At 40.0% G+C, this 15,925-nt stretch overlaps 1 protein-coding gene across 11 annotated transcripts in view; it reads left to right on the forward strand.

The window, feature by feature from the left end:
- Window positions 1-808: 808 nt before the first annotated feature.
- kif1aa (kinesin family member 1Aa) overlaps window positions 809-15,925 on the forward strand; it is an 80,919-nt gene continuing 65,802 nt past the window's right edge. For 10 of the 11 annotated variants that reach the window (XM_062997215.1, XM_062997218.1, XM_062997220.1 and 7 more), the window contains exons 1-2: window positions 809-1,011; window positions 11,135-11,283. In XM_062997215.1, coding sequence (XP_062853285.1) covers window positions 11,178-11,283 — 106 coding nt within the window. In that variant the 5' untranslated portion in view covers window positions 809-1,011; window positions 11,135-11,177. Of the gene's footprint in view, window positions 1,012-1,073; window positions 1,204-11,134; window positions 11,284-15,925 lie in introns of those variants that run through there. The other variant, XM_062997216.1, reaches the window with a different exon arrangement.

Below are 15,925 nucleotides of genomic sequence, written 5' to 3' on the forward strand. Positions count from 1 at the left end.
GTAAGTAATTAAATAAGTAAATAAATAAACCTTCTTATAAATCAATTCTATATAATTTTTTTTAAATGTTAAAAAATAAAATAAAATTCTGAAACTAAATGATTGTTTAGATGAATGTGATAAATATGTACAGTAAATAAATAAGTACATAAATAAATAAGTAAACAAAAATTCATTAAATAAATAAGAATCAATTCTGCTTTTGCCCAATAATTCTGTAAATTTTTTTTAATGTTTAAAAATGTTTATTTAATTTAATTTAGGTTATTTTGAATTCTGAAAGAAATGATTGTTTAGATAAATGCAATAAATGTGTACAGTAAATAAATGAATAAATAAATAAGTAAATAAATAAATAAACCTTCTTAAATATCAATTCTGCTTTTGCCCATAATTCTATAAATATTTCTAAACATTTAAAAGTTTTTATAATTTATTTTGCAGTGTATTTATTTAGGTTCCTCTCGGCTCCTCCTGAACCTGAGCTGTATTCTATATATTTGTGTACGTTCCGTATCTGTTGCGTTAATCCCTGAAGCCGGCGTGTGATGGTTGTGATGCCGGATAAACGGATGAGGCCGTGTTATTGTGTGCCGCGTTCCCTCCCTCAGGATTCTGATCCCTCTCCATCACCCTCCCCCCCTCAGTCTCCTCCTACTCCGCCTCGCTCTCGTTGGTCCTCTCTCTCCCCCCTCTCTCGCCCGTCCTGCTGCACCGATGGTGCTTCCTCCCCCCCAATGATGTCACTGCTTCAGTCCGGCTCAGCATCACCGCTCTGAGCCATTTTGGCTCCTGCGTTAGAGAGAACAGCCCGTTCCTGTCCTCCAGAAAACCTTCTCGCTTGGATTACGCAAGTCTATCCGGGCCTCCGGACCCCCTTTTACCCCCCTTCAGGCCTCCGTCTCCACGGGGGGCTCGAGGACGAGGGGGTATTCGTGATTTTCCCACGACCTCTGGGAGCCAATCAGCAGATCTACAGCGGAGGAGAAGGACTGGAGGAGCGGTGAGAAGGTAAACGCCGAGGGTTCGATCAGGTTTCAGGGTACTGCGGTTTTTATGAGGCTCAGATGGACCCGCTCTGGGGTGCGGCTCCAAAAACAAGCCCGTCGTGTTGGTAGAAATGACAGATCAGGGCAGACGATGGATATGATTATGTGTGTGATGTGGGCGTCCGTGATGGATGCCCGGTCATACGTGGAGCTGGTAGGTCACCAGGAGACTGGAAGAACATCCGACACCGCCTGACGTCAAATGAATGAAACACTTCAGGTCACACGTGGGGTCAAATTACCACAGATGAGCCTCCCATGTAATTCGGCACTGAGCTGTGCTGTGGTGTCTGTAAATTTGTTTAGGATGCGAGATCTAACCTGGTTCAAATCTGAACTATTTAACACATCGAGGGTTCTTTATTTAACATGAATTTTATATCAGATAAAGATAATCCGGCAATAAATGCTCATATTCCGTGGTTTATCATTAACTGTTTCATCTATTTATTTTCTAAATGCGCATCAGGGGCAAAATCAGCTGAATCATGTCATAAATTTACACCCACCATTGGGCGACCAAACTGAAAAACATTTAATAATAATAATATTTGACTAAATTCTTGTATTTTCTGGATTATTGATCTTTTCTCTGTCCAGTATTTAAAAAGAAATAAACCAAAAATGTGTGTATAACGTGTTCTTTTAGACGTTTTAATATAATTATGGCACAAATCGTTGAGGTTCTGGTGCAATAAGAGAATATTTGATGTGTATTATTATCAAAGTGATGGTCACATGACCATAAATCTTTGTATTTCATGGTTTAGTGGTAAGGCAGTTCAAATCTCTGCTGTGCTATCGACCGGTCGAGCCTCGAGCTAACGTCTGAGGAAAGGGAAGGCGGTTGAAACAGCTTAGTCATTGGGAGGCGCACTTGCACTTGTCAGTTCGCTTTCAGTGCAGGTCCCAAGCCCAGATGGAAATCTAGCATATATAAGGTTACGGATGCACAAATCCCCACATGCTGAGGTCCATTATGAATACCTAGTCACAAGGCCGTAATTATAACATCAGCATTTTCATCGGTTATTGATGGCAGGAATGTTTTAGAATGGCAGGAGACCCCAAACCCCCCCACCCTCACCCCCTGGTAGATCTGGACCCCTCCCCTTAAAAACAATTTGATTCATGGATGCGCTCTTGCCTGGTCATGCTCCTGAATCGACGTAATCAGCATCATGATATAATAAACGACACCCACCATCAGGTGATCCAAACCAGCCGCCACCCACCATCAGGCGATATTAGAACCAGCCGCCTAATGCGCTGTTTGGTAACGCCATCCTGGTGGCATCACTTCTGAAGATAAAAGATGCATACGTGCCCGATTGTCTGGACCATCTTGGAGAAAACAGGATATACAGTATCAGAGCGGTCGAGGTTCATCCATCGCTCTAACTCATCTCATCACCAGGATCCAAATAGCCGTTATGTCCTCTGGCATGGACCGCTGCGCCTGTTGTCTGACCATGCTGATTTGGCCTCTAAGGCAGATGTTCAGTACGTTCCTGTCCGTCACATGCATCGTTTTTATGAAATGGGCATCAGCGTGAACATTTTTGACTCTTCACTATATATATAAATCGTAATATTTGCTGGCTTCGTGGCTGCCATGGTGATTCTCCAGTCTCACGATTGGTCCATGGGTGGGGTGGCGGCTTTCTGGTTGTTGTGGCACCACCGGGTTTCCTGTGATGAGCTTTAGGGTCATGTCAGTGGCTGTAGCAGTCACACCCGGTAGTCTCTCTCGTGTTCCTTCTTGAGACTTCTGGAGGATGAACATGAATGGGTTAACGTCTGAGGAATGGGAGATGATCAAAACAGCTTAGTCATTGGGAGGTGCACTTGCACTTGTCGGTTCGCTCTCAGTGCAGGTCCCAAGCCCGGCATCCAGGGTAAAAACTGTACCGAGTCTGGTACGACGATCAGATCTGCTGTGGCTTTGGATAACTTAAATATTTGAACACCATATATACTGTATAAGGTTACGGACGCACAAATCCCCACACGCTGAGGTCTGTTATGAATTCCTAGTCACAAGGCTGTAATCATAACATACACCACCTCTCCCCTCATAATGTTAGGATTCGTCCATGTTTCAATCAGTTATTGATGGCAGGAATGTTTTAAGATGTACCCCCTCACCCCCGGGTAGATTTGCCCCACCCCACCCAAAAGAATCGATTCATGGCTGCGGTCTTGCCTGGTCATGGTCCTTAATCAACATAATCAGCAGCACGATTTAATAAACGACTCCGTCACCAGCAGGTGATTCACATCATCATCATCATTTTTTAAATCAATATCCACACGCTGAGTCAAAATATTAGAACCAGCCGCCTAATACACTGTCACAACTTCTGACCTGCCAAAACATGGACTCCACCAGCCATCCGAAGGATTCCTGTAGGATCTGGTACCAGGGCGTTACCAACAGGTCCTTAAATTTCACTACAAGGCATTCTGGTGGCATCACTTCCGCAGCTTAAATATGCCCACGTGGCCGGCCGTCTGCACCATCTTAGAGAAAACAGGATTCGTCAGAGTGGTCAAGGTTCATCCATCGCTCTGATGCCAGTGTGCCCGTGTGCCAGCCGTTAGAAAATACGTGTTTGTTTAAGCTAATGTGAAGCTTTGTGCTTTTGAAAGCTCGCAGTGTTCAGTACTCAGTCATTCACTCTCAGAAATGTAAACAGCATCAATGTAAACACCAACATGTACATTTGATCTGAGGCAGAACCACCAACGTTAGGTTAGTTTTACCTGGAGTAGGTACACATGTGGCCAAAAGTTTACATACACCAAGGCTAATGAATGAATCTGCTCGTGTTAGTTGTTGCCATTCCTGAGGCACAACACTCCTATTGATCCAAGCTTGGGACCTGCACTAAGAGTGCACTGATATGTGCCCCCCCATCCCCAATGGTTCATGTAACGCATTCTGTATTTGTGAGCCCAGTCCGGGATTCGAACCTCTGGAACTCTACGCCACACCAATCCACATCTATTGCTAATGTCTATCAAACTCTACACATTTTATCTCATTATACTTTTATATACATATATATTATATATATATTATATTATTATATAAAATAATAATATAATTAATATAATGACATAATAATAAAAAAAAAAAAAGCAATAGCAATAAAAATAGTAATAATAATAATAATAATAACAACAACAATAATAATAATAGTAATAATAATAATAATAATAAATAATAATAACAACAACAACAATAATAATAATAGTAATAATAATAATAATAATAAATAATAATAATAACAACAACAACAACAACAACAACAACAACAACAATAATAATAATAATAATAATTACTACTACTACTATTAATAATACAAAATCAATAATAATAAATAATAATATTCATAAATAATTATAATAATAATATAATAATAACATAATAATGATAATTAATAATAATAATAATAATAATAACATAATAATAATAATTAATAATAATAATAACATAAAAATAATAATAAATAATAATAATAATAATAATAATAATTATTATTATTATTAATAATAATAATGATTAATAATAATAATAATAATAATAATAATAATAATAATAATAATAATAATAATAATAATAATAATAATAATAATAATAATAATAATAGGCAGTTGTAGCCTAGTGGTTAAGGTACTGGACAAGTAATCAGAAGGTCACTGATTCAAGCCCCATTACTGCTAAGTTGCTGCTGTTGGGACCTTGAAAAAGGCCCCTTAACCTCCATTGCTCAGACTGTAAGTCGCTTTGGATAAAGGTGTCTTCTCAATGTTAAAAATGTAAATGATAATAATAAGTAACAAAAAATTAAGAGTTTATTAGTAAATAAAGTGACATCAGTTAGTGGATCAGTGGTGTAAGTTCTAGGAAAAACAATCCTAATGAGTCCAACATCAGAAGATCTGAGTCGCCTCCACTGTAGAGACACTCGTTGTATAGTTTGATGGTCTGGTGTCTCCTCCAGTGTGTTTTCCTCTCCTGTGTCCATCATTTAGAGATGTGAACCCATCTCGATCTGATAAGAACCGGGTGTTCTTAAACGATGGAATAAATAAATCGGTTAGGCTAATCCAGTCTTCAGAATGGAATCTGTGCAGCTTCATCTGTTTTTATACCATTTTAAAAGGTTAAATACATGCTAAAAATGATCCGTGTCCATAAATGATTGAATAACAGATTCCACATCTACAAGTTTCTTGGTGAACATTTACTTTTTTTCTGCTGGACTGTGGGTGGATGATCGGCTATTCTGGTAATTTTGTTATTTCTGTGGTGCTAAACGGTGACTCAGTCGTGCTGCACATCTCCATCACATGGATCCAATGCCAAGAACAAGCCAGTAGGTGTATTGGCTACTGTAAACGTGTCCTAGGTGTTGGGACACCTCGTCTAGCTGAGGCGATCACATATCGGTCAGGAAGTACAGAAAGTAATAAAGATGCCACAGTGGCTTGTAGATTGGATTTCACTGAATGACAAGATTGGCTTAGTCTTATATAACTGTGATCCAAATCATGTGTGTGGGCAGCAACAACAGTTTCAACTCCAAAAAGGCTGTCCACAAGAGTGTGCCTGGGAATTATTACCCATGCCGTCTTTGCTTTGAGGCACAGCAGTAGAAGGTCCTTCCCTAACTATTGCCACAAAATTGGTAGCGTATATTTTATGTAATATATAATAAATAAATAAATTAGGTATAATAGCATATATTTAATATATAATATATAATACATAAATAAATTAGGTATATTAGGTATATATTTTATATAATATATAATAAATAAATAAATTAGGTATAATAGCATATATTTAATATATAATAAATAAATAGATTAGGTGTATCAGGTATATATTTTATATAATGTATAATAAATAAATTAGGTATAACAGAACATATTTTATATATTATATAATAAATAAATTTGATAAAATAGCATATATTTTATATAATATATAATAAATAAATGAGGTATAATAGCATATATTTTATATAATACATAATACTGTAAATAAATTAGGTATAACAGAACATATTTTATATATTATATAATACATAAATTAGGTATAATAGCATATATTTAATACATTATATAATAAATAAATTAGGTATAATAGCATTTATTTTATATATTATGTAATAAATAAGTTAGATATAATAGCATATATTTAATATATTATGTAATAAATAAATTAGGTATAATAGCATATATTTTATATAATATATAATAAATTCCCACAGACATACTCCAAACTCCTGTGAGAAGCTTCTCAGAAGAGCAGCTGTTGTTCTAGCTGAAGAAATACTACTGTGCTCAGGTGTCCAAATACTTTTGGCTGTATATTTTTGAATCTAGAGACATGTACCATCGTCCCAGCGCTGCTGCTATAACGAGACAACACATACGAGCGTCTTTTGTTTAACTACAACTCACAGGGACTGAGCAGATTGTAGCGCAGCATGATAGTGCATTATGGGAACGACGGCGGCACCGTTAGCAGCGTGTACGAGGACTGAACGTCGTCTAAATAAATAAAACCACAGGGAAGATACGCGGGTTTAAACACCGCCTGTATGTTTATTAGCTTAGTCACACACAGTGATCATTGAATAGAGTGAGCGTCTCCCTTTTTCTCCCAGTTTAGTCGTAGCCGGTTCCTCTTGCTCTGCTGGAGACCCCGATGGTGTACGAGGAGGGTATGTTCTCCTGACACGCCCTCCCTCCAATGTGCAACGCGCTCCACCGACCCCTTCTTATTTGCCCGTACTTCAGTGGATCGACTGCTGAGGTCAGTCTCACACATGGAGAGTCACGCACTGATCTCCACGTTCCTCCACTTCTGTACAGGCGCCTCAGCCTACTAACCAGGGTCCTTACACAGCCTCAAAGACCCCGCCCACTTTTTAGTCCCGTCTTTTCCCACCCAGCAGGACAAAAGTACTGGGGCACCCCGTCTAGCTGAGAAGATCACATATCGGTCGCTCTATTTTAATAACGTACGTGTTTATAACGGGATGTATGACATGCTCACGGTCAGCTGGAAGTCGTAAGAAAAGTGGAGAACTTGCCAAACTCCAGATATTAATAAAGGTGGCACAGTGGCTAAGTATGTAGATTGGATGCCATTTTATGATATAACTGTCACGTATGTGGGCAGCGGGCTGCACGGTGGCTCGGTGGCTAGCACTGTCGCCTCACAGCAAGAAGGTCCTGGGTTCGATCCCCAGGCGGGGCGGTCCGGGTCCTTTCTGTGTGGAGTTTGCATGTTCTCCCTGTGTCTGCGTGTCTCCCACAGTACAAAAACATGCAGTCAGGTTAACTGGAGACACTGAATTGCCCTATAAGTGAATGGGTGTGTGTGTGTGTGTGCCCTGCGATGGACTGGCGCCCCGTCCAGGGTGTTACTGTGTGCCTTGCGCCCATTGAAAAGCTGGGATAGGCTCCAGCACACACTTCCTGCGTCCCCCCGCAACCCTAATTGGAAAAGCGGTTAAGACAGTGAATAAGTGAGTGAGTATGTGGGCAGCAGACTAGAGGCCTATTTTTGCCCGCTAGGGAGCGCCCAGCCGACTGGTAGCAGGGCTGAGATTCAAACCCCTGTTGAGCATCCAAAAGCAACAGTGGCAACAAAAAACTCTTAAAGTATTATAAGGAAGGAACCTTGAGTTATCAGGGGCGAGGCTTGGAGGGTATTGGAGGAAGCTGACCTGTCTGGGTGGACAACCATCACAAAGCCATGGTGGCGTAATGTACAACATCATCGTATTTCAGTTCAGTCTGTGCTAGAATGAAGTCTCAGAGTGAGTTCTGGACATCGGGAGTGCAGCCGAAATTCCGATCATATCAGTCCTTATCAGTCCAGTTATGGTGTGTGTGTGTGTGTGTGTGTGTGTCACATTTAGCCAGACTAGCAGTTCTTTTGTCGCTGCAGGACCCCGGATACACCTCCACTAACAGTAGCTGACTCGGCATCCTCTTTTTGTACCGTGGCTCAACTCGGCTTAACCGAATTACAGCCAAGGGTGTCAGAAACGATCCACCAGTCAGAGCGTCTGTGTGGCTACGGGACCACCAATGCCGATTCCTGCTCTGATTGAGGAGAACGAAGCTAACCCACGCCCCCTGCGACACATCTGCAGCAGCTGTACGCATCTTATCACCTACACTTTGACGAGTGCAGTGCAGCTCAGCTCTGTGTATGGAGAGACACACCCTGACAGCACTCTCTCCCCGTCTCTTGCATCCTCACCCAGATTCACAGATGAAACGTCCTTTGGTTACACTACCTTTGGTTACGTCTTTTTTACACCATGGCCAAAAGTATTCGGACATCCGACCGTGAGCTTGTCGGACGTCTCATTTCCGAAACAAACGATATTAAAACAGAGTGACGTCTGTGTGAGCTCTTCAGCTAGAACAACAGCCAAAATATTTTGAAGTACCTTCAGGCAAAAGAAGACAGCACTTGTATTTGTCTGGCTCCAGGACACTGGAGTCTCTTTAAACCGCGCTTTTCTTCATGTCTTGATAGAGCTCGCTTTTATAATGCTGAAACAGTAAGGGGCCTTCCCTAAACTGTTGTCCTCTTAGCAACTGTTGTGGCTGAAATACATGAATTCAGTAATTAGAAGGGGTGTCCCAATATCTTTGTCCATACAGTGTATTTATATGTATTCTGTTCTGAATGCTTCCCTGACCCTGACCTGTGATTAAACAGTACTGAGGCTTTATTAACCATAATACTACCTCCACCGTGCTTTACATCAATGTTCAGCGGGCATATCGGTGCACCCTCAGTGCTGGTCACAAGCATGGATAAAGAGGACGGTTGGTCAGGAAGGGCATCTGGTGTAAAAACTGTTCCGAATCAAACAGGCAGATGAATGATGCGCGGTGGTGCCCCTAATTGTTCACTACAGAGAAGGACCGTGTTTTATTATTAGTGGGCTATTAGTGTGGGTGAATGGGTCTGTGGGTTTAGTGGTCTAGGTCAGTGGTTCCCAAAAGTGGGAGAGCGCTTCCTAGAGGGAGTGTGGAGCTATTGCAGGGAGAGCGTGTTTCAGAGTAGAAATTTAAGCTACATAGGGCGTGTCACTTCCACTGTAATAATTCCACTGTAAATGTGATTGGCCACTTTGTTTAGGTTTGTTTAATAAAAAGTTGTTGTTCTTTATGGACTACGATGTTTAAAATTAATGTTAGAGGAGTTTGTAAGCAAAAGGTGTAAACGTTGGGGGGGGGGGGGCGGGGGGGGGGGGGGTGCAGGAAACATTTGGGAAGCTCTGCTCTCGGTGATCAGACCACATGTGATGAGCAGTTATAATAGAAATCCAGATCATTCCGAATTATTCTCGATCCGTTTCCTGACGTGAGTTCTTGAGTCCGGATGCTGATGAATCCCAGAAATCGTCCGGCCGGTGCGGTTCCCTCGGTTGCCATGGAAATTGAGTGCCGATATCGATTCCCTCTCGTCATCGAAGCTACGTAATTGAATTTCCTTTCGGATTAAAAAGGTCGTCCGGGTCGATACGGCGTGATCCTTACCGAAACACTGAAGCTCTAACAGATTCCTCGTGTTCAGACAGGAAGTGCTGCACTAAACAGCGTCCGGAATCCACAGCAGTACGCGGGATTAAAACATACTGTCTGAGCAATTGAGGGTTAAGGGCCTTGCTTAAGGGCCCAACAGTGGCAACCTGGTAGTGATGGGGTTTAAACCAGCGACCTCTTGATTACTAGTCCAGTACCTTAACCATTAGGCTACAGCTGCCCATGTTTTTGGGTTGTTTGGGTTGGGTTGTTGCTTCAGACACATCTACAACAATATAACACAGTACAACATTTAGGATTATTAATGTGAAACTGTCGCTATGGATACAGTGCTAGACAAATAGCATAATAAATTAAAAAAGAAATATTAATACACACTGACATTTATTTTAGAAGCCTCTGTTTAAGGATACTGAACCGCTACAACACTGTGGGTAAAAATCATCAAACAAAAATGATTTTGAGAAAATAAAGTAGGTGGCCAAAATAACGGAAACAAAGTACGAAATGAAAAACACATTAACAGGGTGGAGTGGTGGCTCAGTGGGTAGCACATTGTGGTACTGGGTTCAATTCCCAGATGGAGTGGTCCGAGTCCTTTCTGTGTTGAGTTTGCATAAAAAGAATGATAATAATAATAATAATAATAATAATAATAATAATAATAATAATAACAACAACAACAACAACAACAACAACAACAACAACAACAACAACAATGATAATAATAATAATAATAATAACAACAACAATAATGATAACAATAATAATAATAATAATGATAATAATAATAATAATAATGATGATAATGATAATGATAATGATGATAATAATAATAATAATAATAATAATAATAACAATGATAATGATGATAATAATAATAAAAATAATAATAACAACAGCAATAATAATAATAATAATGATGATAATAATAATAATAATTTTAATAATAATGATACTAATAATTATATTAAAATAATAATAATAAAAATAATAATAGCAAAAACAATAATAATAATAATAATGATAATAATGATAATGATAATAATAATAATGATAACAATAATAAAAATAATCATAACAGCAATAATAATAATAATAATAATAATAATAATAATAATGATAAAAAAATAAATAAAATACATTTATTTTTAAATTTTCTGGTAAATAGAAGACACATAAACATCATCCAGTGGAGAAAGTGGACAGAACAGAGACGGTGCAGAACTAAGAACTGATTTTATTTTCAAAATTGATTTATTACACCTGTTAGCAGTTGTTGTGACAGAAACACATAAATTGAATAATTAGAGGGGGCGTCCTGATACTTTCGACCATGTCGTGTATTTACAATATTATAAAAGCTTCAGAATTGAAGAATTTAATGAGAGAAATGAAACACTGCTGCTGCTGTTTTTGGTGATTATTCTGGTTTATTATTAAAATAAACATGTTCAGGAAGTAACGTGTGTTTTCTTGACCCTGACAGGCGTGTTTTCTGCAGCACCTCTGAGGAACCGTGAGAAGGCGCCATGGCGGGGGCCTCGGTCAAGGTGGCGGTGCGGGTTCGACCCTTCAACTCCAGAGAGACCAGCAAAGAAAGCAAGTGCATCATCCAGATGTCGGGAAACACCACCAGTGAGTATCAGCTCACACCCAGACCCTAATGCACAGTCTCAGTTCCGATACATCTCAACACACTGACTGGTGCTTCACATGTTGATTAACCAAGGCATGCAGCCATGTAGAGCTTGCTTGACTGTGAACAGTCACCCATGCTTCCTTTTATTTCTTTAGGCTGCTCCCACATATAGGGGGCACCACAGCGGATCTGCTAAGTATGGAATAACAGTTTTGTGTAGTTTTTAATAGACTGCAGTCAAATGAGCCCTATTTACATGGGCACAGAGAAGTCGTCAGCTATACTGAACCATACATAAAACACACTATTCCTCCAGTGCTGAGATCTGGGGATCCAGGGTTTGAATCTCTGCTGTGCTATTGGCCGGTCGGGCTCCTGCATAGACACGATTGGTGCATGAACTGGAGGTGGGTGAATGGCCAAAACCATTAGCCATTGGGAGTGCGCTCTCAGTGCAGGTCACAAGCCTGGATCCAAATAGAAGGGTTGGTGCATCAGGAAGGGCATCTGTGGATCCAGGGTTCGAATCTCAGCAGTGCCATCAGCCAGTCAGACACCCAACATATACAGTGTATCACAAAAGTGAGTACACCCCTCACATTTCTGCAGATATTTAAGTATATCTTTTCATTAGACAACACTGACAAAATGACACTTTGACACAATGAAAAGTAGTCTGTGTGCAGCTTATATAACAGTGTAAATTTATTCTTCCCTCAAAATAACTCAATATACAGCCATTAATGTCTAAACCACCGGCAACAAAAGTGAGTACACCCCTAAGAGACTACACCCCTAAATGTCCAAATTGAGCACTGCTTGTCATTTTCCCTCCAAAATGTCATGTGATTTGTTAGTGTTACTAGGTCTCAGGTGTGCATAGGGAGCAGGTGTGTTCAATTTAGTAGTACAGCTCTCACACTCTCTCATACTGGTCACTGAAAGTTCCAACATGGCACCTAATGGCAAAGAACTCTCTGAGGATCTTAAAAGACGAATTGTTGCGCTACATGAAGATGGCCAAGGCTACAAGAAGATTGCCAACACCCTGAAACTGAGCTGCAGCACAGTGGCCAAGATCATCCAGCGTTTTAAAAGAGCAGGGTCCACTCAGAACAGACCTCGCGTTGGTCGTCCAAAGAAGCTGAGTGCACGTGCTCAGCGTCACATCCAACTGCTGTCTTTGAAAGATAGGCGCAGGAGTGCTGTCAGCATTGCTGCAGAGATTGAAAAGGTGGGGGGTCAGCCTGTCAGTGCTCAGACCATACGCCGCACACTACATCAAATTGGTCTGCATGGCTGTCACCCCAGAAGGAAGCCTCTTCTGAAGTCTCTACACAAGAAAGCCCGCAAACAGTTTGCTGAAGACATGTCAACAAAGGACATGGATTACTGGAACCATGTCCTATGGTCTGATGAGACCAAGATTAATTTGTTTGGTTCAGATGGTCTCAAGCATGTGTGGCGGCAATCAGGTGAGGAGTACAAAGATAAGTGTGTCATGCCTACAGTCAAGCATGGTGGTGGGAATGCCATGGTCTGAAGCTGCATGAGTGCAGCAGGTGTTGGGGAGTTACATTTCATTGAGGGACACATGAACTCCAATATGTACTGTGAAATACTGAAGCAGAGCATGATCCCCTCCCTCCGGAAACTGGGTCGCAGGGCAGTGTTCCAGCATGATAATGACCCCAAACACACCTCTAAGACGACCACTGCTTTATTGAAGAGGCTGAGGGTAAAGGTGATGGACTGGCCAAGCATGTCTCCAGACCTAAACCCAATAGAACATCTTTGGGGCATCCTCAAGCGGAAGGTGGAGGAGCGCAAAGTCTCGAATATCCGCCAGCTCCGTGATGTCGTCATGGAGGAGTGGAAAAGCATTCCAGTGGCAACCTGTGAAGCTCTGGTAAACTCCATGCCCAGGAGAGTTAAGGCAGTTCTGGGAAATAATGGTGGCCACTCAAAATATTGACACTTCAGGAACTTTCACTAAGGGGTGTACTCACTTTTGTTGCCGGTGGTTTAGACATTAATGGCTGTATATTGAGTTATTTTGAGGGAAGAATAAATTTACACTGTTATATAAGCTGCACACAGACTACTTTTCATTGTGTCAAAGTGTCATTTTGTCAGTGTTGTCCCATGAAAAGATATACTTAAATATCTGCAGAAATGTGAGGGGTGTACTCACTTTTGTGATACACTGTATATATATCTTCTCTGTATTCCTTTAAGACAGGAACAGAACCCTGGGCACCGAGGCCGATTTGATTTCTGCTCCGCGATGCCGTCGGTCAATAATACATGAGCTCTGGTCAAATATTTAAGGTGAAGCCAGATTCATCCTCCACTCATCACGGGTGGCTCGAGCCTGCCACCGCAGCCCTCGTACCCTCTCAGCACGGCCGCTGATGAGGTGCCGACAGTCCCAGTAGAGGTTCCGTGTCGTGGTGGACAGAAGAGCAGCAGGAACAGCAGGAGAGCTGTTCTAATCCCACTGTTTACCAGCACTGGGTTTCATTACGCCGGACGTAATCCTGCACCTCAGGAGCGGTGTCGAGTGAGACCGGCGGTGCCGAGTGTTAACATGGACGCGGTGGATCGTGTTAGCATTTCAGTGTTCACACGCAAGTTTAGATGTTTAAGTTCTAATTTTATTTAAAAAGCTTTGGAACAAATATTATTATTATTATTATTATTATTATTATTATTATTATCATTATTATTATTATTATCATTATTATTGTTATTATTATTATTTTAATTATTATTATTATCATTTTTTTATTTTTATTATTATTGTTATTTTTATTATTGTTGTTCTTTTATTTTTTATAATAATAATAATTATTATTATTATTATCATTATTGTTATTATTTTTATTTGTTATCATTATATTGTTTAATGATTAAAACAAAAATGTATTTATTCATTTACATTGATAATGTTATTTATTAAAAAATTATTTGAATATGAATAAAAATTAATTATAATAATTAATAATAATAGTAGTAATGATTCAAATAATAATAATAATAATAATAAACAACAACAACAACAACAACAACAACAATAATAATAACAATAATAGAAATGGAAATAATAATAATAATAAATATGAAATTAATAATAATAATAATAATAATAATGCAAATGCAAATAATAATAATAATAATAAATATGAAATTAATAATAATAATAATAATAATAATGAAAATAATAATAATAATGATAATAATAATAATAATAATATTAGTAATAACATTGATGAACAAAATTAACATCCTGAACAAACTCTTCCAGTTAGCTGTAGTTCAGCGTGAGGCTCGTTCTGGTGTCCCCAAATAAACAGCAAGTCTTTTAAGCACGTCTGAACCCAGAGAGGCTCTTTTTGTACCTGCTTTGTTTCCAGTTACTGAGCTTCCACAGAGCCGGGGGGGTGAGGAGCTTTATGGTTGGCAGCTCCGGCTGCTCCGGGTGATTTTGCTTTAATGGCAGGACGGATCGGGCGGCTCACACTGTGCTTTTAAGAGAGGGTGAACGAGTTTGGGAAAGGATCCTGGATTACGATGTTCTGCTAGAGTCGAATACTAATGTGGAGCACAGTGAGCGACTGGTTTAGAAGGAGCTGGTTTGGTGCCTGTCAGGTTATAATGTCCATATTTTACTCTATTGCACAGAGCAATGGGACGCGACCTGCAAAGTTTATTGTGCCCTGCCGGTCGTACTGGGCCAGAGACGCCCCAGTCGTCTCGTCCTAGTTTCTCCCAGTCAGCACCACGCCATTAAGAGTCCTTTAGTCCTAGATAGTTTGAAGCACAGTCGCCATGCTGACCTTTTACTTTTACTAGGAAATAAAGCGTGTGGAACGCGGTGAAACGACATTAATAAAACACGCCGCTTAAGCACAGCTCACCCTTTAGCAGCTTCTCTCCGCCTACAGGCACCGAATGACGATTAACAAAGAGTGAATCTTAAACCTCGGCCCTGTAACGACTCCCCTCCCTAGAGCCTGTGTCATAAAAGCTAACAATACTTTTACTTTTGTAACATTATAAGACAGTATTTTCATTAATATTTGATGACGCTTTGCTATTATTATAAAAAAATTATGTGGTAAATCACAACCCCGAAACACCAAGAACAGAAAAACAAAAGCTAAAAATACATTAGCTCATAGAACTTATATCCGTGTGCTCCATCAGGAATATAAGTAAAAAACAAAAATTAAAAAAAAAGTCTCGTTTGCACTCCAGACGAGGTTCTGCAGACGGATGTTATTGCATCCGACACGGCGGGCGGAACTCCTCATAAAGTAAAGTCAGCAATAACAAATCCCCACTCATTTAGCTCTCAGAGAGACGATATGTTTGGTCAGTTTTTACTGGTGTTTAAAATTAGTCTTTCATTGAATTATTGCAGCTGCACTACCAGCCATCAACAGCAGGGGGCGTTCTGTACATGCCTTCTGTTATCTAACCCTTCACGTTCAGGTAGGATTTACAAATCTGCTCAGATTTGTGTTTGTTGAAATCTTGATTTACAAACTATAAAAAGATAAACCAGTGGTCCCCCACCACTGGGCCGCGCACCGGTACCGGTCCGTCAGTCATTTATTACCGGGCCGCACAGAA

This window comes from Trichomycterus rosablanca, chromosome 6 (assembly GCF_030014385.1).
Source record: "Trichomycterus rosablanca isolate fTriRos1 chromosome 6, fTriRos1.hap1, whole genome shotgun sequence".
Lineage (NCBI taxonomy): Eukaryota > Metazoa > Chordata > Actinopteri > Siluriformes > Trichomycteridae > Trichomycterus > Trichomycterus rosablanca.